Raw genomic sequence first — 21,247 nt, forward strand, 5'->3', positions numbered from 1 at the left:
GTTATTTTAAAGCAAACAAGGCACACGTTCATCAGCACATATCATGGTACGATTACCAAAAATAAACAAACAAATCCCAGAATGCCCCTTGCACCAAGAAAAGCATCTGAAAAGACTAAGTAACACGAGCTTCGGCTTTGAGTAATCTCCCTGCTCTCTTCAGCCAGGCTCCTGCCGCAGACACCTGAGGTTCACTCCAACTCGACCCGAGTCCCCTCACTTGGAATGAATACAGCTCCCTGAGGGGACACTGAAAAGCAAGTTTACCAAAAGACAGACACCAGAAAATTCCCTCAGTCGGTGCCGTTGGACATCTGAGATGTCGCTTCTAAATACCGACATCCCGTAGAGGTACAAGTTTTTGTTTTTATTTTGTTTTGTGTCAGGATAATTAATTGGGATTTCTTGAAAATCCAGCAGGTAGAATCCCCAGGACTGTTAGCCCTCTTTACTCAATTTTTCCATAAGAGAGACAAGCCCACAACTTAACGTAAATAGGAACGTGCTCGGTGTTCTTTAAAGGGCTGGAAAGAAATTCGGACACCTGCACGCATCTCAGATCACGGACCCTGCAGGTGCAGGATGCTTCCGTCTTTAAACGACACAATTGCGGCCTCTTCCCATTCACGTCAGGCTCCAGTCCCTGGCCGGATCGCGTCCATCTTGACACCGAGTAAGGGGGGCGAGGGGGCACTTTCCCCAGCACCCTCTGCAGCTGGGTGAAGCCTGGAGACTAGGTCCCCTGGGTCCTAGTGGACCCCATTTAGCATAAGGTGGGACCCCAGGGCCACGTCTGCTCGCTCATGAACCAACCAAAAACGCACACCTCCAAACGGAAGCCTGCTGGCACCTTCGAGCCCAAAGCTGAGCCTGGAAATCCGGGTTCAGGAAGGGGCACGCACAGAATGATCCGGGGCCAGTTTTGGGGGGTTGTTTTGTTTCTGTTTTTCGTAACCATATTAGAACTCACACGACATAAAAGGTACCCTCTTAACCGTTTTACAGCGTACGATGCAGTGGCTTTAGCAGATCCATCAGCACCGTCTGGTTTCGGGACATCTTCACCCCCCCCCCCAGAAAGAAACCACACACCCCGCAAGGAGTCACTCCTACCCTCCCCCTCCCCCCCCCCCCCCCCCCCCGGTGACCAGTCAGTCATCTGCTCTCCTGTCTCTGGATTTCCTTGCTCTGGGCACCTCATGGACACAGACTCACACGCCTGGCTGCTTTCACCGAACACAATGCTTTCAAGGTTCACCTACGCTGCAGTTTTCACAGACTCTCCGTGAGGAGCGCGTTCCTGGCACCGGCTCCCGGGCGCACAGACGTGGCAGGTGGCTGGCCGCAGACTCAGGTGCACGGCCGGCCCTGGCCAACGAACTGTGTGGAGTAGCCACGACCGTCCGAGGCTTTCGGAAGAACCCGGTGTTTGCACCCAGGTTTCTGGGGGGGGGCGGGGGGGGGGCAACGAGGCTGAGTGCAGCAGCACCGAGGGAGCCCAGCCGTCCAGGCCACCAGAGCACCCGGCCTTAATGGCAGAACTGCCTCCCTCGCCAGCCCACGGCGGCCCAGGTGCACAACCTGTGGGCCCGGAGCAGACGTCGTTTGAAGACGGGGTTCCGGGGGCACTCGGTAAATGATGCAATGGACAGCACGTGTCCCTAAAACCACGTGAGTGACCAACGCGAGCTCTGCACTGTGGGCAAAGTCAGGAAGTCACCGGGCAATGGCCTCCGGCCAGGAGTTAACCTCCACGAGCCTGAAAATTCGTGAGCAAACTGTTCAGGTGTGCCGGAATTCACGGCTGACTGTGCGTACAAACACCGACGCCAACACACCAGCGATAAAAAGGCAACCGTGAGGCCACGGGGGAACCTGAGCCCTGACCGTCCCTCTGCCGTTAGGGACCAGCCATCGCTTGGGAGTCCTGGTACGTGACCCCACGTTTCAAGAGCCCTCGTCGTTACAGACGCACAGTGAAGTCTGTGTGGACGAATGACGACGTGTAGGACTGCCTTCGAATTGTTCCAGAAAGGAACCCAAACCGGCCACATGTTAGGACTCCTGGAGGCCGAGGGAGGAGTGCTCTGGGGACCATCAGACTGTCCGCTTACACACGCTCGGGAGTAAGAAATGCGCCTGGAAGTGTGCCGACTGACAGACGGAACAGCACGCGAGGGGCCCGGGAGGTCCCCCGTGGCTGGGGCTGCCCGCGGTGCGGGGGTTACTGCCACACTGCGCGGGGCCAAGGCCCAGCGATCCCCTCCTCTGGCCACTTCCCCCCGACCGTGGACTGGACGGGAACACGAGTGATGAGACACGTGGCTGAGGAAGCTCTATGAGACGGACCCTTAGAGAAAGGGGGAAGCTTCGAGCCTGCTCAGGGCCTCCACGGCAGCCGGGGAACCTCACGGCTCTCGTGTGGGGGCACCAGCAGGCTTACCGGGGTCCTCGGGGAAGGGACAGGCCGACGAACTCCTGTGAGGCGAAACAGAGTCAAACATAACTGTTTGCCCCACTCTGCTATTGACATCTCATGCCTTCGAGTTGTGAAATACATTAGACACGGCCAATATGACAACTGACGCAGAATGCTGTTTTTTGTGATTATAAATTGATAGGCTCGCGCTAAAAATTTACAACTCAGGAGGGCTTACTAAAAATACATAAGATTCTCTCGTGCTTACGGTCACAGAGAAAAAAACACCAGTGCGCAACGTCTTTTCAAACGTCAACTACATCTCGATTTGCCTGAAGTCAGCAGGCAGATTCCAAACTCTCAACAGGGGCTCAGGGAGACTCCTCAGCAGGGCTCCCAACACCCGTGCGCTCACACAGAGGCACCCGGGGCTCCCCCACGCTGCGCTCTCTTCCCACAAGGCAAACAGGGAACAACGGTGACATCGTCCGAAAGCCAATGCTCTCGGTGCAGCACGGAAAACGTAGCAAACCGTCCTGTGTATCCCCTGATAAAAATGTCACACACGGGGCACCTGGGTGGCTCAGTCCGTTAAGCATCCAACTTCAGCTCAGGCCATGATCTTGCAGTTTGTGAGTTCGAGCCCCACGTCGGGCTCTGTGCTGACAGCTCGGAGCCTGGAGCCTGCTTCGGATTTTGTGTCTCCCTCTCTCTCTGCCCCTCTCCTGCTCATGCTCTGTCTCTCTCTGTCTTTCAATAATAAATAAAGGTTAAAAAAATTTAAAAAAAAATGTCACACACATTTGTAATTTTGGCAAAGCTTTAAGGCACAGAAAAGTAAGAATTTTATAATTTAAAAACATCTTAACTGGAAACAACTCCGAAGGTCTACTGTCCAGGGAAGGGATAAAACAGAATGCGGTACGTCCCCGCGATGGAATGTTCTCCAGCCGTAGAAAGGAATGAAACACTAACACCCACTGCAGTGCCGTGAACCCTGAAGATACTCTCAGGTGATACAAGAGGTACCATTCTGGACGCTCCTACAAGCAGAATCATGGGACGTGCGGACTTTGGTACCTCCTATACTCTTGCGGAGAAGAGTGGTGGCCAGTGGGTACAGGGTTCCTGCTCGGCGTGGGTGCGGGGGTGGTGGTGACAGAATTCTGGAACTGGGAGAGAGGTGGTGGTCCCCAGACTGTGAGTGCGCGTGAGGCCACTGAATGGTACGCTCTCAAATGGAGAACTTTACGTTATGCGTATCTTACACACCCACAGGGAACATGTGACCATCCTGTGCTCTCAGCCCTGGGCCCCTTCACGCTCGTAGAGAGGAACGGGCCTTCCTCTGCCCGCTGTGGCACGGAGCTCGCCTGCCGGACCCGGTTATCGGCACTATAACTCATCCTTCAGATCTTTAACCACAACACATAAAAAATACAGTGGTAATTTGGGGCTTTGTGAGCTATATCTCGAAAAAATAAAGCTGTTGTTTTCTCGAGTGTCAGTGTTATACCAGGGAGGGCTAAACATCCCAACGTGGATCTCAGCATGGTCCCCCCACCCCCCATCCCCTCTAGCACGCCTCCCTCGTGCCACTCAGTGCACACTCCGGGCCCCCAGCCACGCTCCAGGGGCAGAACACCAGTCCTGAACAGCCCGTGTGGCCTGCACTGTGCTTCCTAGTCATCAGAGGAGGCCCAGCAGGTGCCCACAGAGGGGAACACAGCGGAGGGCCCGAGCAGACGGCACTCACCGAAACCCCAAGGAGCGGGCGTGGGCTGAGAGACGGTCACGGCAAGCGTTCGGCGACCTCGCCCAGAGCTGCTCGCTCGTGGCCACGGGCTCCAGGAAAACCACTGAGTCCTACGCTCGGCCAGCAGAGCGTCTGTGGTTTGAGGCCACCGATCTACCCTCCCCGAAACACCCAGAAGCCCTACATGCTGAGGGAGCCAGACGAAAGCAGTAAAAGGGAGGGACGTCCCTGCAGACTTCTTACTTTCTAGTGGCTTCCAGGAGTGATACCAGGGTCACCTGCTGGGTCACAGAGCAGATTCAGGACGTCCAAATGGTCCCACGGGCGGTCAGGGTGGGATCCCACGCAGGGCTAGCACAGCTGAGCAGAGGAGCCGACCGTGAAGCCGTTGTGCGTCTGTCCATCTGTCCGTCCACAGTATCCAGTGCCCCTCCTTCCCACTGGCGCCCCTCGCTGCGCACCCCCCGGGGTGGGACCTGCTAACATTGTCTCCCAGGGACCCGAGCCACTGCTGGCTTCGCTCCGCGGGCCACGGCAGCGTAGGGATCGGGGAGGTGGGATCAGGCTGCCGGGGGGGAACAAAACAAGCCTCCGACCGGACAAGAGACCAAGGCATTCTTACTTAGCTATTTGGCAAGGCTTCCCGAGACGCCCACTCTGAGCACACCCTGGAGGGAAGGAACGTCCATCAGCAGGAAATGGGTGGGCAGGACCAGAACCACCACCAGGGACCAGACGCCTCAAGGGCACGAGGGCAGAAGGGGGAGAGGCTGGCGTGGGCCCGGTGAGGTCACACTGGGTCGTGATGCCAGGCTCCAGGGCTCACAGTGTGTTCTATAAATGGCTGGCAACCCCTGCGACCGGCCAAGCAGGCAGTGTGATCACAGCAGGCCACGGCGGCCCCCTGCCCACTGCCCTCTGGCCTCGGTTCCGGCCACGGCGGGGTTTGAGCATGCGCCTGTCCCGCACCCCTCCCTCGGGCCCACGGATGTTGCCCCCCCCCCCCCGTCCCCCAGCTCCGCTGTCCAACACGCCCCCCTCCCCACCGTCTCAGTAGACTCCCTGCACCAGACGCACTGTGTCCGGCCACCAGTTGTCTGCTCCCCCAGGTCATAAGCTCCCCGAGAGCAGGAACCCCCTGGGTCTGCATCACCTCAGCAGCCTGCACATGGCTCAGCCCACGGCAGGTGCTCCCACACACTGAGGGAGGAAGGCACGGTGCCAGACTGCAGAGACACAGGTGAGGAGCACAGGGAACAGGGAGGGGAGGGCCCCGCACCAGTCCGGGCAAGACGGCAAGGTCTCCGCCCTGTGCCCGGGCCAGGGCTGGGACAAGGCAGCGCATCAGTTAGCACAGTCTACGAAAGTTTTCAAACGCTCGGAGGTGGATGCCTGCTGGTTAAGAATCAATTAGAACGCTTTTCTCTATGTGGGTCACACCATTCACTCATCTTTTTCTAGAGCAGGTCAGAAGCTACTAGCGAAAGCACACACACCATCCTGAACAGCAGCCACAGAGACCACGCTTTACCTGAGCACACCCACCAACAAATCCCCAAGCGGGCTTCTGGCTGTTTCTGGGGGGGGGGGGGTGGGGGGGTGAAGACACTCTGTGTTTACATCCAGTGGCAACAAGGAGCCAGCAGGACAGGCGGGGGGGAAGGGGGTCACTCCGCGTGCCCCAAGAAAACTGTCTTAAACTCATTCCGGACACAAGCCAGGAATGGAGGTCGCTTGCAGACTGCCAGGCTCTCTCAGACGAACCCCCCAACTCAAGAAGTACCGAAACTCGGGGCGCCTGGGTGGCGCAGTCGGTTGAGTGTCCGACTTCAGCCAGGTCACAATCTCGCGGTCCGGGAGTTCGAGCCCCGCGTCAGGCTCTGGGCTGACGGCTCGGAGCCTGGAGCCTGTTTCCGATTCTGTGTCTCCCTCTCTCTCTGCCCCTCCCCCGTTCATGCTCTGTCTCTCTCTGTCCCAAAAATAAATAAACGTTGAAAAAAAAAAAAATTAAAAAAAAAAAAAAAGAAGTACCGAAACAAGGACGAAAACTCATCCGTATCGGCTGGCGAAGACAGAGGCTCTCTTAACAGAACGACCTTCACGAACACTTCCACAAAAAGCACAAACAGAATTCACCAAACTGAAGATGCCACTCAGTGAAGCTGCCTATTTCCAAAAAGAACACAAGACCCCTTGCCGACAACCCGAAACACAGAGCCAGCAGGCTGGGCCCCACTTCCTTCCGCACCAAAGATGGGGAGTCCTCTTCCTACCCACCCACACCCGCGCCAAGGAGCCGGCCCGCCCGGAGGACGCAAGCACAGCCCCCGAGCCCCTCACGTGGTCACGGCCAGGCCACCCACGCGAGAACCCAGACTCCAAATCTGACTCCCTCCTTGGCGGCTTCATTAAAACACGTTCGTAAGGCTTGCTGCACTTTCATTAGCGTGGACTCTCTAACACTCTCTGCCATCAGACAGTCACACACCCATCATTCCACAGAGAGAACAGGACTTAGGATTCTCCTAACGCAGCAATTCTCGAAGAGGGGTCCCAGGAATTCCTGCGGGGTGGGTGGCGGAAGAGGGGTCCCCAGGAGCCTTTGAGGGCGTTTCCCGAGGTCACAAGTATTTTCGGCACGACACCGAGACATTATTTACCCTCTGTGTACACGGAAGGGTCAACGGCCGGTGAGACTGCAGGTGCCGGTACCCGGCTGGGCGGCGGCGGCTCAGCACTGGACCCGCGCGAGGCGGGGAGGCCGGGCTCCCCAGAAGTGCCCGCGTGAAGGGTCCATCTCATGAAACACTGACTCTTCAGCCTTTTCTATCTGTGTGAGGCAACAGGAAGTGTGCGTCTCCCGAAACGCGGCGGCTGTCTCCTCGTCTAGAGGAAAAGTACTGGTGTGAGTATCATCAGGCCGTGAGCTGAGCGGCCTTTTCCCGGGGGGGGGGGGGGGGAATGGCCTTGGGTGGGGGACAGACGCGTCCCCGGCCCTGAACCTAGTGGGCCTGCCACTCCAGAAGAGCCGCCGGGATCTGCTGCAAGGATACGAGGCAAGCTTTGCCGCCAAAATCCGAATTGTGGAAAACGCGTACTCACCCCCACGAGCTCAACAGAGACTTCTTTCTGATAAGACGTGTGGCGACATCCACGAATACGCTGTGTGACCACGTGCAGTGACACGTGCCGATGTTTGGAAAACCCGCGCGAGTCAGCGAGCCAATAGTGTCCAACACCTGCCGTGTGACATCACACCCGGCTAAGTACCGATTCCGCTGCACCTATGCGGTTTCAGATCCCGCTGCCACCAGCTTCTAAGAAACTACTATTGGCTGAGTTTGGGGGTGGCAACAAAGAGGAACAGCCGTCTGAAAAGGCTGCTTAAATACTCCTCCTGGGCGCCTGGTGGTTCAGACTCTTGATCTCAGCTCGGGATCGTGATCTCAGGTCCTGAGGTCCTGAGGTCCTGAGGTCCTGAGGTCGAGCTCCGCGGTGGCTCAGCGCAGAGCACGGAGCCTGCTTGGGATTCTCTCTCTCCCCCCACCCGTCCCCTACTCATGCTCTCTAGTGTGCTCTCTCACTCTCAAAACAAACACTCCTCCCCCCTTTCTTCTCCAGGAATAATGGCCCCACCTGCGGCCACTGGGGACACACAGGAAACTCCAACTGTTGGGGCCCCACAGAGGTTCGTGGTCTCGCAACCCCGCGGGCTAGCTGGGAGGGCCCGCCCCAGGCAGCTGGGCTCTGGGCAGTGCAGCTCAGACGTGCTCATCAGCGGTGCCGCGTGTCGCGGACACGGGACGTGAGAAGGACAGACGGCCCCAGATGGTCCTCTCTCTCTAGGAAACTGCCAACCAAAAAAAGGAAATGGACACACACAAAATGTCAACAGAACAAACACAGAGTTAATCGTTAATAAACAGTCCCTGCTTGTTCCAAAGTTAGTGCGATGATCCACGGTAGACCTCAGTGGATTAAGTTAATTTACAAACGTCTTTGGATTAACCCACTTAGCATTCTCCTCCAACAGAAACAACCCAGAACGGAGAGGGAGGCAAGTACACAGTCTGTACCAGCAGCGAACTTTCGGAATCCGGGAACAGAGGCCAGTGCGCGTTTCCAATACTTTTGTTTTCTCGTTTGGAGGTGGGGGAGGTTTTGGCAAATCATCAAATCACTTCCGAGTTCATTCAGCCGCTCCAGTTTAAACAACTATTTATCAAGCGCTCAACTCAAAGGCAGCAAACATCATTCGCTTCAAAATACATAAACTCTCACCAGGGAAAAGATTTGAGCAAACAGCTTTCTTGCCCAGCTACTATTCTGGAGAATTACGGGCCTGATGACGGCCCCTCACCAGCCCCGGGGGCTCAGTCGGAGGTGATCCTACCAAGAGGGGAGAGGAGAGCATCTGCAGACTGGCTTGGAAATGCCAGTCTGCCCTCCTCCTCCTCTATTTTTTAGCTCAATCTTAAAACAACAACCCGCCACTGAATTTAGGCCCCCGTGTCCCCCTGTACTAACGTGCCAACTGCACACAGGGACAGCAAGGACACCAGCCCACCAGGGAAGTGATCTCAACACGGGCATGCGCCACGATCATACCGACTAGGTGAAGGTCGGCGCACAAACCACGGTGAGCGACGCGAGGCAGAGAGCCAGTGGCACCCCAGCCACCAGGGCTCACCAGGCCCCACCCTCAGTGCAGGCATTTCCTTCTGATGTAAAGTGACCTATGGGTCCAGCAGCTGGGCCTTCACCCTATCACCCAATCCTGGTCATCATCCTTCACAAAAGACTGAAGTGGTCTCAGACATCGGTAAGCGGCAGGGGCAGCTTCAGAAAATGCCTCAGATATTAACAAAGGTGTGGTTAGTGGAAATCTCCCCAAGTGTCGAGTTCTGCAGGGTCAGCGTCACAAAGTATACCAGAGGGCATCACAGACCCGCGGCTTAAAAAAAGAAAGCAGGGGCGCCTGGGTGCTCAGTCGGCTAAGCGTCCGACTTCGGCTCAGGTCATGATCTCGCGGTTCTTGGGTGCGAGCCCCGCGTCGGGCTCTGTGCTGATGGCTCGGAGCCTGGAGCCTGCTTCGGGTTCCGTGTCTCCCTCTCTCTCTGCCCCTCCCCTGCTCGTGCTCTGTCTCTCTCAAAAACAAGTAAGCGTTAAAAAAATTATTTTTTAATAAAAAAAAAAGAAAACAAAAGCAGAACCCAAGTCAGCATTCATTAATTCAGAAGAGCATTCTAAAAAACTTTTCAACTGATTGCTCTTTCGTCTCTGCTGCTACAAAGATTTCTCTTAAAGGATCCTCTACATTTGCATAATGGTGGCAAAGCAAAGAGCTACTCTCCTGGCGTTCAACCACGGGAGCGGGCCCACTGGTTGGTGTGTGCCAGGTCCCCCCGATATCCAGATGCCGCCGATGGGGGTCAAGGTCCTGGACCCTGTAGGCAGCTCCATGTCTGGGCTCCAGCACGGCCTGCTGTGCCTCAGTTTCCTCACTGGCAGTACTGACTAGGGCCACGTCAGCACACCTGAAGCACCGCACAGGTACAGAACACCTGAGCTGAACTGCCCCCCCCATCCCCCACCCCGGTCCTCACTCCGCAGCAGAAGTCACTTCCGGAGCCTCGTGATTCTCCTTCCGTCTTCATCACACACACCTGCGGCCATCCACGTGGGTCCCTGCCACACACCTACTCACTACCTTCTGCACACTTCCCCTACTGTCTCCTAAGTCCCGCAGTCGGGCTGTAAATAGCACTTGCGGTCTGAAGGCTAAAGATACTGATTTGCCAAACGCAAGCATTTACGACGGTCCACTCTTAAAACAAACAAGAAGGAAACAAAGTGGAGGGTGACAGGGGCCCACGCGGGATTCAGGTCCCGATGCCCGGAGGCAGCCGACCAGGGGTCAGCGGCCACCCACCGTCTGCACCCGCCCTCAGTCCCCCGGCCCACAAGGGGGCCGCTCTCGCGTCACACTGGCTAGCACGGCTTTCACGACACTGAAACACCGCGTGAGCAGCGGCCGGCTCAAAGCCAACGTCCCAAAATGAAAAGGGAACCCCTCCACTAGCAGACCAACAGCCGATACTTCAGGGAACAATAAAAAGATACCACATCAGGTGGGAAGTAGTTTCTGTGGACTGCAGCGTGTTGGGGGACACGGACGGAAACTGGTTAGATGAAGTCCTCGCAGGCTCACAGCGGGTTTGGGTTCTCTGGTTTGTTCTTAAAATCCAGACAAGCCTCCTGCAGGTGTTTGCCCGCAACTCCACTGTGTTCCGTGCAGAGATGTGCCCCTTCCGCCCACCACAGACCCCATCCACACCGAGGCCTGTTTCCAATTAAGACACACTATTGAGTTACAGCACCAATGTGCCTGCTTTGCTTCTGGGGCTTTGTTTAGAAAACAACTCTGACAGCGTTCACGCAAACAACTCGGACCACGTACGGGAAACAGTCACCTAGAAGAATCAGAAAAATCTGTTCCGTTCAAAGAAGGGTGTTTTACGAGAAACACGTGCCACGCTCGTCTGTATGGGTTTGCGGTCTCTCATGGGGAGTCTCAGAATTGAAGGGCCTCAGCCAGCAGACGTGTCTTCCAGGAGCGTGACGGAAAATTCCGTGGAGAGACCTGCTGTCCTGCAGGACTCAGAGGGATACCTCTGGGCGACTGACTATACAGCGTTTACGCTGAGGCGCCCACACCTCGCATGGGCACCCTGTAACCCAGATCCGCGCAGTTTCTCCACCCCATTATCCAGGCGGGAGAGAAGGCTCCCGAGGCCCCCCACCACTGCCACAGCGGCCCTCACTGACCACAGACAACAGGCCACGCTAGCACAAACTTACCTCGAAGCATAATTTTCAAATTCCCGGCAAAGGGCATACTCCCCAAAGGAGCTGCGTGCGACATTTCTTCTACCCGCTAAGAGAATCGCTGATATGGTAAGTAATTTGCATTGAGCACATCCTAGGCACCAGGAGGCGCTTTCCATGTAGGAACTCACTTTACTTTCACGGTAATGACTGTTAATTACAATTATTAGAATAATTAACATTACATAATTAACAATCATGACAATAATTAAGACAAATAAGTATATCAACAGTTCTCTGCTATAACTAAATATCTCTCTGCACGTTACGTATAAAATATACAATGTTAATTACCCTGATAATTCTAGGAATAATTTTATATTAACCATTATTAGTTGTAATAACAAAATGGGTACGGTCATTATCTTCACCCTTGTTTCACAGATGAGGAAACAGGCACCGGGAGCTAACGTGATGAGGCCAGGAGGTGAACCCGGGCACGCAGCTGCAGAGCCCCGGAAACCGCCTTCCTCTCTCCTCTCGGCCTTGGGGTACAGGTGACCACACTGTGGGCGTCCAGCAGGTGTCCTGGAGCCCCCCCCCCCTTTGAATGAAGTCAGCTTAGGGCAAGGGGGCGTCTGGGACTAATCCCTTAGGGAAGACATGTTTTGGCATTAATTGTTTGTATCTCAGTGCCTGTGTGGTTTTATGAAGCAGATTATTCCCCCCCACACACACCCTGCCTCCACCAGACAGATCGTGATGACCTATTCTCAGCTACGTACGAGCTGTGCGGTCCTGCCCTCAGGCCCCAACCCCCCCAACACTCCATCAGGGACAGAAAATACCTCTGAGGGGAAGGAGGGTGTGTTAAGAGGGCACGGAACAAGGATAATGACACCAGCAGGTGATGGGGCGCTCGCTGCGGGCCAGGCAGCCGGTTCATAAAGCCACCGACCGAATCCTCACGACGGTCGGGGCTGTCCACGCCAGCTCCATCGCATGAGGCCACGGAGGCACAGGAGTCGGGAGTCGGGCCACAGCTGCCCGCGGTCACGGCCCGGGTCCGTGGGGGCCGCCTTCCCACGGTAAGCACGTTGTAGACGGGGCCCTGCGCCCCCCGGATGCCCAGCGCTTATCAACGCCCACGAACGTCGGGGGGGGGGACAGGTGTAACATCGGTTATGTGTGCGGGTGACCCGACTATCTCCACACAGGGGACTGAGGAGGAAGGAACAGCAACTCGGGTGACACCGCGGGTAAAGGTCACCCCTGGCCCCTGAGGTGACCTGCCTACTTTGCAGGTCACCTGCCCCCCCCACCCCGTTATGCTGAAAGTGCACTGTCATGAAGGTAATAAACAAGGTTGAGAAGGTGAAAAAAGGGAAAAAAATATCTAGAAATAAACTCATACATATTAACTATGTCTCCTGAGGATTATTAGGGGTGACTCTTTTCTCTTTTTATTTCACTATCTCCTAAATTCTTTGAAATGAGATGTATTCTTTTCACCGTGAAGGGAAGAGTAATTTTTTAAACACTAGGACCAGAAGACAATGCTGCCTACAGTGGGAGTCTACACAGCCACAGGGTTCCACAGGAGACCCCCATCAGGGGAGGGGTGCGAGGGAGAGGGGCTGCGTGGGGGAGGGGGGGGAGGCTGAGGGGGAGGGGCTATGGGGGGAGGGATGCAGGGGAGGGGGTATAGGGAGGGGGGAGGGATACGGGGGAGGGCTGCAGGGGAGAGGAAGAGGGACTGCGTGGGGGGGATGAGGGAGAGGGGGAGGGATGCGGGGAAGGGCTGCAGGGGAGAGGGGGAGGGGCTGGGGGGTATAAGGAAGAGGCTGAGGGGGAGGGGGAGGGATGCAGGGAAGCGGGGAGAGGCTGAGGGGCAGGGGCTACGGAGAGAGAGGGAGGGCTGCAGGGGAGGGGGGAGGGGCTGCAGGGGAGGGGGGAGAGGCTGCGGGGGAGGGGCTGCAGGGGAGAGGGGGAGGGATGCAGAGTGGGGAGAGGCTGCAGGGGAGGGCTGCGGGGGGGGGGAGAGGGAGGGCTGCGGGGGGGGGGGGGAGGGGGAGGGATGCGGGGGTGGAGAGGCTGCGGGGCTGAGCTGCCTGGGCCGCTAACCATGCGCGCACCCAACATGTACATGCAGCCAGCGGCGTCACGGGGCGTTCCGCTAGCAGCTGTTCCAAGTGCCATCCGGGCTCTGGTGCACACTCTGTAGCGAGGCCAGCGTGCACTTGAGCAACGCCTAGAGCAAGTCCGCGCAGGAGCTGGGGCTCTGGCCCTCCTGCGTTTGCTTCAGTTCCACCCGCGGCACTAAGACAACGTCATTTTCCAGTCGGGACTACTTACTACCCTCCGCGGACACGTAACGGAATGCGTCAGGCACCAGAACTAGAAGCGAGGACCTGAGACCTCCCACAGTGATGCCGGGGTGCACAGGCGGGGGGTGTCAGAGAGAAGGGAGCAGAGGACAGAGGCTCCGGGGAGGCCCTCTGAAGCACAAGGTCCCGACGGCGTGTTGTCTGGCCACCCACAAAACGAGCCCCACACGCGCACACACACCAGTTCTCTAGTTGGTACATCTGTCTCTCCCAAGGACGCCGGTTAGCAGTTTTGCCACCGCTTTCCGTGTAGTAGGTCTGAACGAGACACAGACTTCTCACTATCTCACAAGACGTCATAAATGAGGAAAGAGGAAAGCCAGAATTAACCTGGTGGTATTGGACCAGAATCAGAAGTATCAGCAGGAACTCACGGTTTTTCATATATAAATACAGAAGGACGGATAAATATAGACGTGCACGCACGTGTGTGTGAGAACAAACACATAGCTTGCCTAGCCGTGTCTACCACAAGGACCCCCCAACAAGCAAAGCACACACACCCTCGGGCCCAGGTCTTCTCACGCCACTCTCCGCTAAAAGGAAATGGGCTGCGGCAGAAAAAAACCCAGCACTGGTGAGCCTGGACCAGCCTGTAGGTCTGGAAGGGAAACAGTAAAAAAATGATGGGGGTGCGTTGAAAGGACCGAGGCACCCACCTGGAAAGGGCTCCACATCAGGGTCACAAAAGACAGAGACTGAGGGACTGTCACAGATTACACAAAGTGCGAGAGACGTCTGGGGCTCCTGGGTGGCTCAGTCGGTTAAGCGTCCAACTTCGGCCCAGGTCACGATCTCACAGTTCGTGAGTTCGAGCCCCACGTTAGGCTCTGTGCTGACAGCTCGGAGCCTGGAGCCTGCTTCGGATTCTGTGTCTCCCTCCCTCTCTGCCCCTCCCCCACTCTCTCTCTCTCTCTCTCTCTCTCTCTCTCGCTCTCTCTCTCTCTCAGAAATAAACATTAAAAAACAATAATAACTAAAAATAAATCCTGGCATGAATAAATGGATGTATCTTATGGGTATTAAGTAGATCTGGGCAAAACATGCTTAAACCTAGCATTTGTTTGCACTTTAGTAAATAATAAGGGATGCCAAAATGGCTTATGACGTAGAGAACTTCATTCTCTAAAAGGCAGTGATAACAGGGTTGGTGGGAACGTAGGACGGTGCGGCCCCCGCAGAAACCAGTGTGACGGTCCCCTCAGTTAGGGAGTATAACCCAGCGACTACGGATTATGTCCACACACCGCCTGGTACGTGATGTTCCTGGCAGCAGTATTCACAGCAGTCGGAAGGTAGAAACAGCCCCAATGTCCACCAAGAGATGGACACAAACAAACGGTGCGACATCCATACAACAGAGCCCTTGAGCCTAAGGAGGGAGGCGGTGCCAACATGGGCCGCACGAGCCTTGGAAACACCGTGCTCGGTCCAAACAGCCGGGCGTAAAAGGTTCTGTAGAGTCAGATTCCATTTACACGAAAGATACAGATTAGGCAACTCGCTGAGACCGAACGCAGAATGGTGTTGGCAGGGGTAGGGGCAACGGTGCAGGGCTGACGGGTAAGGGCCTCTTTTTGGGGTGATGAAAATGTTTTGGAACTTGTGAGACGTAATGGGCACACTGCCCCGTGAATGTGCTTAAATGCCACTCAAGTGTATGCTTTACAATGTCTTGTGACGGGGCGCCTGGCGGGCTCAGTCGGTTAAGTGTCCCCCCTCTTGATTGTGGCTCAGGTCGCGATCTCACGGTGGCAATAGGGAGCCCAGCATGGCTTCCAGCTGGGCGTGGAGCCTGCTTGGGATTCTCTCCCCCCCCACTCCCGCCCCCTCTCTGCCCCTCCCCTACGCGCACGCGCGCGCGCGCGCGCGCGCGCGCTCTCTCTCTCTCTCTCTATATATATAAACAAACATAAAATCTTCCAGGAAAAAAAATAAAAAACAAAATCCCTTGTTAAGTGAATTTCACCTCAATTTATAAAAAGGCTATGACATTTTGAAAGAATTTCCTATCTTTGAAAAATCGAGTATCTTCTTCTGCCTTTGTTAACGAGGCAGACATGCTTGGAAAAGCCCACACCAACAGGATCGACAGCGGGGGGAGGGCCGTGGGGCCCCCAGGGGTGCACGCTGACACTGGGAAGTGCAGCCAGGGAGGCGGGAGTTGTCTAGGACGAGGGAAACCACACAGCGTCAGGCTGGGAATGATCCCCCCCACCCCCCTAAGACTTGGCAAGATTCCTTCACAGCCCTCACTCCACAACGCGCACTTAAAAGTACGTTATTTCACTAAAAGCACGCAGAAGTAGATGACAAACCACGCTTCAAAGAGCCGCTTGTGGGAATGACACTGGCCACCACCGGGAAGCTTACAGAGTATCTCCTGCAAACCAAGACTGGTGTTTCATCCTCGCTGGACCTGGGCGGATGGCGCCCCCGACCCTGGCCCACAGCGCCCCTTCCTCGCCACCCCGACGGGGCGGCAGCGATAACCCACCTAACCCACCGGGACAGCCCCCTCCGACGGGCGGGAGGCACACCGCTCCAGGCCGCTGGTCGACGCTCTTCCGAGGGAGAGGATTCCCTGATGGAATGAAAGTTAAATCCCTCAAAAAGTCAACCTAGGGCTTTGCTGAAGACCAAAAAATAAACTAAAACAACAAGGCCACACGGAACCCCCACAGCTTTACAACCAAATTTCTTACCATCTTTTCCATTTACGTCAGAGCCTTTTCTCTTTCAGAGAATTTTCACCCAAGACATTTTGTCCTTAATTCACCTCTAGAATATTCCGTGACTGAAAGGCCCGAGGGCTGAGCTCCCTGCTCAGCCCCGGGTCACACATTCCGGCACTCCCAACGGGCCGGTGCTCGGAGCACGGACGTGGTTAACGCATGTGACTCCCGCAGGAAGGCAGGTGGGGGGTCACCCCCTCATCGCAGAGCCGCAAACCGGCTCACCGGCTCGGGAGCACTCGGGGCTCCACCGCCCAGAGGGGAGGGGGCCGATTCCCACACCCGGGAAGCTTCGAGCCGGGCGTGCGGCCGCGCCCTGCCACCTCCAGGCCTACCTCCTGCGGGCGCGGCTGTGGACAAGACTGATGGAAGCACAGAGAAAGGCAGTCGGCCCCCCTCGCTCCACCCCCACCGGCGAGATCAACAGTCGGGCTCAGCGGGGCCAACCCGCGGGGCGCGCACTGCACCCACCAGCACCTAGAACAGACGTACCCGCAGGAGGGGAGCCGGGAGTTGGTGGGGACAGAAGACGCCCCGCTGTCCGCCCCGTGACGGGTTATGGTTTCACTCTTCCAGGGTGCGTCCATTACCTACGTAAGTAAATCACTTCCTAAGTGGCCCCCACGGTCCTCTTCCCTCCAGCTGCTCAACATTCGTCATCCCTGATGGACGGCGCCACGCTCCACTCCAAACAGAGGCGCGAGAGGCCACGGCCACGGAGAACCACAGAACCATGGGGGCACGGGAGCGCCACCACCCGAAAAAGCACGGGGGGGGGGGGGGGCGGGGGCTGGCTGGGGGGTGTGGCTTTTCAAAAGCGGACACAAGCCTCAAGCCAGTAGATTAAAACAAGAAGCAATTAAATGCAACAAACACTTAGTAAAAAAAGAAAACAGCACTGTGGACGCTGGGAGCAGACCAGGATGATTCAGGGCAGTGAGCAAACAGTTTACCGGCGATGAAGGAGACAGACAGACCTCCAGGCAAAACGCACCGGGGGCCGTAAACGTGCAAAGGGAATGCTGTGGACTTTTTTCTCCTGGATTTCCTAGAATTGCCTTAAATGGAGCCGTCAATCAAACAGAAAAGTTACCCCTGCGGCTCCTGCCTCACCACAGTCATCAATGACTCCTGCCCCACAGGCAGGCGCCCGTCCACACCCTCTGCCCTGCCCTGCCCCCCACCCTATCTGTCACACAGCTGCCAAATACCCCCGGGGGGGGGGGTGTCCCTGCCACCTGGAGGGCAAAGCGGCCCCTCCCGTGCCCGCGGCATCCACGGCCTCCAGGCCCAAGCGGCCTACAGCTCTGGACACTACCCAGACCTCTCTCTCTTCTCAACCGGTCGTCCGGCCTTCAGGCTGGTCCCTGACGTTCCTCTGCCTTCAAGACATACCCGTAACCAAACAGGGGACCGGGGGGAGTTTTTACTGCAGAAGCCGAACGTCAGCGTCTCACAAACCCTAAGGAATTCAGGGAACCTAGTGATCGACACCCCACGGCGACAGTGGTAGGAAAAGCAGCAGACCGGCCTCCGAGTCTGAGCCTCGGAGGCGAAGTGTCCTCGAACCCAAGCGAGCAGAACACGCATCAGATCAAGCCTTTGGGTCTGACCACCTATTTGCAGGAAATCCACACAGGACGGAGGCACATGCTGGATGACGCCAAGAGGTCACCAGCCCGGTCCAGACCGTGGGAAACCCACATACACAAACCAGCTTCTTCCACCAAGAAGCAGCAAGGAGGAGGCGGGGAGAAGGCTACAGATGAGGACACGGGACGCGGCTGTTTGGGGCCGGGGAGGCGGGGGTCACAGCTACATGGGCACAGGGCTTCTCTGGAGGCACAAGTGTCCAGAGATGGTGGGAGCGGCCGTGCACAACCGCAGACGTACTGAGTCTTACTTTGAATGGCAAACTGCACGGTGCGCGAGCGACACGCCAATAAAGCTGTCATTTTTTTTTAAGCTTATTCATTTACTTTGAGCGGGGTGGGGAGAGCACGAGCCCATGCAAACGAGGGAGAGGCAGAGAGGGAGGGCATCCCGAGCAGGCTCCGCACCATCAGTAAGGAGCCCAGCTCGGGGCCAGAACTCATGAACCGCGAGATCGTGACCTGAGCTGAAGTTGGACGCTTAACCCCCCGGCGCCCCAATCAAGCTGTCATTTTTAAGAGGTACTGAGAGGACACATCAACCGATCACAATGTGGGCCTCACCTGGATCCTGACTCGGTCACCTGTTAGAATCTACGTCATGTGTGTAACTGGGCGGATGGGCAGAGAAGCTGTCTCTAAACCGGTAACTAGGGGCCCCCTGAGGAGTACTGGGCGGCGGGGGGAGGGGGGGGTAGCAGGCAAAGACACCCTCACCTTGCAGAGCCCGCTCCTGGAGAATTGTCAGTAAAACAGCATGCCTGGGGTCCGCACCAGAACAAGGGGCAGGGATGGCAAAGAGGCCTCCAGGCGAACCAGGGATCTCTGGGGGCGTCACACATGCTTCCACTCCTTCCCATCTTCCACCTGACCTGGGCTCGGCCCCGTAGGCGACCTCCTGTGGGCGGAATCGCTGACCGGCCGCCAGGCCCCCAGTCTGTTTCCGACACAGCAGCCACAGGGCCAGCAGACCCCTCCTCCCCTCCTGGGCACAGAGTCCTTCGCGGACTCCAACCCGACCCGACCCTGACTTCCCCACCCACCTGCACCTGCCTCCCTCCCTCCTCTTCCGGTTCTTGCCCCAAGCTCACCTTCTCAGGCACCTGCACCGTCCATGCAACGGGGCGCCTGCTTCCCCCCGCCCCCGCTCACCGGCCCCTGGTCTTTGGCAGGTACCCCAGACATGCTTCGGAACCTCCTGACTGGTGTGTGTCTTCTTTTGATTGTCTACCTCCCATCACACACGTTCCAGGCTGTTTGTCCCCGAGAGCCTTCACAGCCCACAGCTCAAGGTTAAGTTGTAATTACGAGTCTCAGACACCCAAGGCCCCTTCCAAGCGTGATCTGATGTCCTCACAGGGAGCCACGTGCTTTGACATTTAGCAAAGTGCATAATTGTCGAAGCGGCAGCACCCATTAGGAACAAAGCACCCCCACAGTGGCCGCCCCCCACCCCCTCCCCCCGCCAAGTCACCGGCAGGGCCACTCTAGGGTCACCAGGTAGAAACTATAAGCAGAAAATTGTGACTCGGTCCCACCTGGTTGGGACAGGGCTCATCGTGTGGGGACACACCCTGGTGCTCTGTCACAGCACTCCTGGCCACGTGACCGTGCAAGGTGGGTCCCCAACTACTGTGAGTCCTACGTGGGCGGGTTCTATCGCCACAGTGTACTAGCCTCCGGTCCCTTCTGAGGGATGCTCACGGGAACTGTGGCTCTGAACGCCGAGGCCAAGCCTTCAGGTCCCTGGCGTCGAGCCTTACAAGGCGGCCATACACACAAGGCACCCGGCAGAGGTTGTTTACTGGGGACATGGGTCTCTAAGTGTTTTTTTTATCCCTCACTGCCTGCAAAGACCCAGAGGTCAACAAGGAGGAGGGGCAGGCCGGGAGCCCGAGTGCACACCCCAAAGGGCTCCCGTGCAGAATGAATAAGGATGCTCCCCACGGCAGAAACAGTGGCAGGCAGCAGGTGCCTCCCGCCCACCGAGCGGCGAAGGGCGTGCCTGCATTATCTCCTCTGATCCGCTCATTCTCCCTGTGAGGAGGAGACCGAAGTTCAGAGAGGCTCACGCCCAGTCGTGAAGCCAGGATTCAAGTGAGGTCAGCCCGACCTGGAGCCTGTGCCCTGGGTTTGTGTCACGGCGGGGGGGGGGGGGGGGGGGGGGACCACAATGCCCTGGTGACACCCAACAGCTCTCAGGGGCTGCAGGCGCCTTGGCACCCGGCCTCTGCACCCTCCTGTGCCTTCTCCCCACCGTTTACTGGTATTTCCCCACCATTTACTTTGTTTCCACAAACAAACAAATGTTGCCGCTGAAGCCCGGGGCGTCACCCCTCCTGGAGCCTGGGCTGTGTCGTGCCCACTGCGTGTGGACGGGCCCCTCACCGCCCGTGGGATTCAGAGGCACCTGCCCAGTCCTGTCAAATGCCCTGCCGCCTTCGTGTCCTGCACAAGCTCGGTCACAGCAAGACCGACCGCGGGGCCTGGGAGTGTGGCGAGCAAGATCCCCCCCCCCGCAGGGGCTCCCACTACCCAGTTCGCAGAGCACCACCCACTCAGTCCCCAACACGGGCACAGGGCTGCTGGGCTCAAGCTCCCTACCAGCAACGGAGCGAGACCTTGTCCAGAAAAACGCCCAATGGTCCTATTGTGTCACTTGACTCAGCAATGACAAGCCTCTCAAATGGCTCTGACCCGTGAACTTCAGTCAGTATTCTGCTCTCGTGTGCATGCACTTTCTACGGTAGTAGAGCTCGGAGCCCAAGCACCCAGAAATAACTAGAAGAGATGGGCTTAAGTTACAGCGACAGAGATTCAGGGGAGGAACCACCCTGATTCCCGAGTCTGGCTGCTTTTAAGGCTACGGGTTCTTGACGACGACGTTGGCCGTTTTCCTGGGGAAGGCGCTGCAGCTCCCAGAGGTAGCCCTTCCGTCCTCTGCCCCAGTTCTACCCGGAGGTGACAGGCTGCGTTCACAGCAACAGGGAACCCTGACCCGGGGGCAGGGAGGAGGGGCCGCCACCAACCAGACCTGGGAGCCGAGCAGAAAAGGGAACCTGACGTGTCATGTTTCGTCAAAAAGCCATGTTGGGGCACCACACTCTCACCTCCCAGGAACGGGGCCCCGGGGCCGGCAACCCCCCCCCTTCTCCCGCGGGAATGTCAGGTGCACCGTCTACTCCCCTCCCACCCCCACTCCTCACTACTGGCCCTCACACCCGCAGCACAAGGCAATCACCGGGGACATTGGCAAAATTCAACTTCTAGGGTCTTCGGGAGATTCTTAGACCCGCTGGTTTTAAGGCTACAGGTTCTTAATGACGTTGGCTAGGCCAAGGAAGTGGGCTCGCTCCCCCGGGGCCCCAGCTCCCACTCGGCCCCCTGCCCCGTCCTCCGTCTCCCCGTGGCCTTCCAGCCCTTCTCCAGAGCCCGCCTCAGACCCAACATGTCCAAATGCCACACGTGAT

At 57.1% G+C, this 21,247-nt stretch overlaps 1 protein-coding gene across 3 annotated transcripts in view; it reads right to left on the reverse strand.

Moving 5' to 3' along the window:
* AGO2 (argonaute RISC catalytic component 2) overlaps positions 1-21,247 on the reverse strand; it is a 113,435-nt gene that overhangs the window by 85,860 nt on the left and 6,328 nt on the right. For 2 of the 3 annotated variants that reach the window (XR_006961152.1, XM_047074230.1), the window contains exon 1: positions 6,836-6,992. The exons of the other annotated variant lie outside the window; for it this stretch is intronic. Coding sequence is in view for 1 of the 2 variants with exons in the window: in XM_047074230.1 (XP_046930186.1) it covers positions 6,836-6,977 (142 nt within the window). In the remaining variant the exon portion in view is untranslated. Of the gene's footprint in view, positions 1-6,835; positions 6,993-21,247 lie in introns of those variants that run through there. 3 annotated transcript variants of the gene reach the window in all.

Source organism: Lynx rufus, unplaced genomic scaffold (genome assembly GCF_022079265.1).
Source record: "Lynx rufus isolate CCGP_SWC_20201006 ecotype Redwood Valley unplaced genomic scaffold, mLynRuf1.p SCAF_12, whole genome shotgun sequence".
NCBI classification, from domain to species: domain Eukaryota; kingdom Metazoa; phylum Chordata; class Mammalia; order Carnivora; family Felidae; genus Lynx; species Lynx rufus.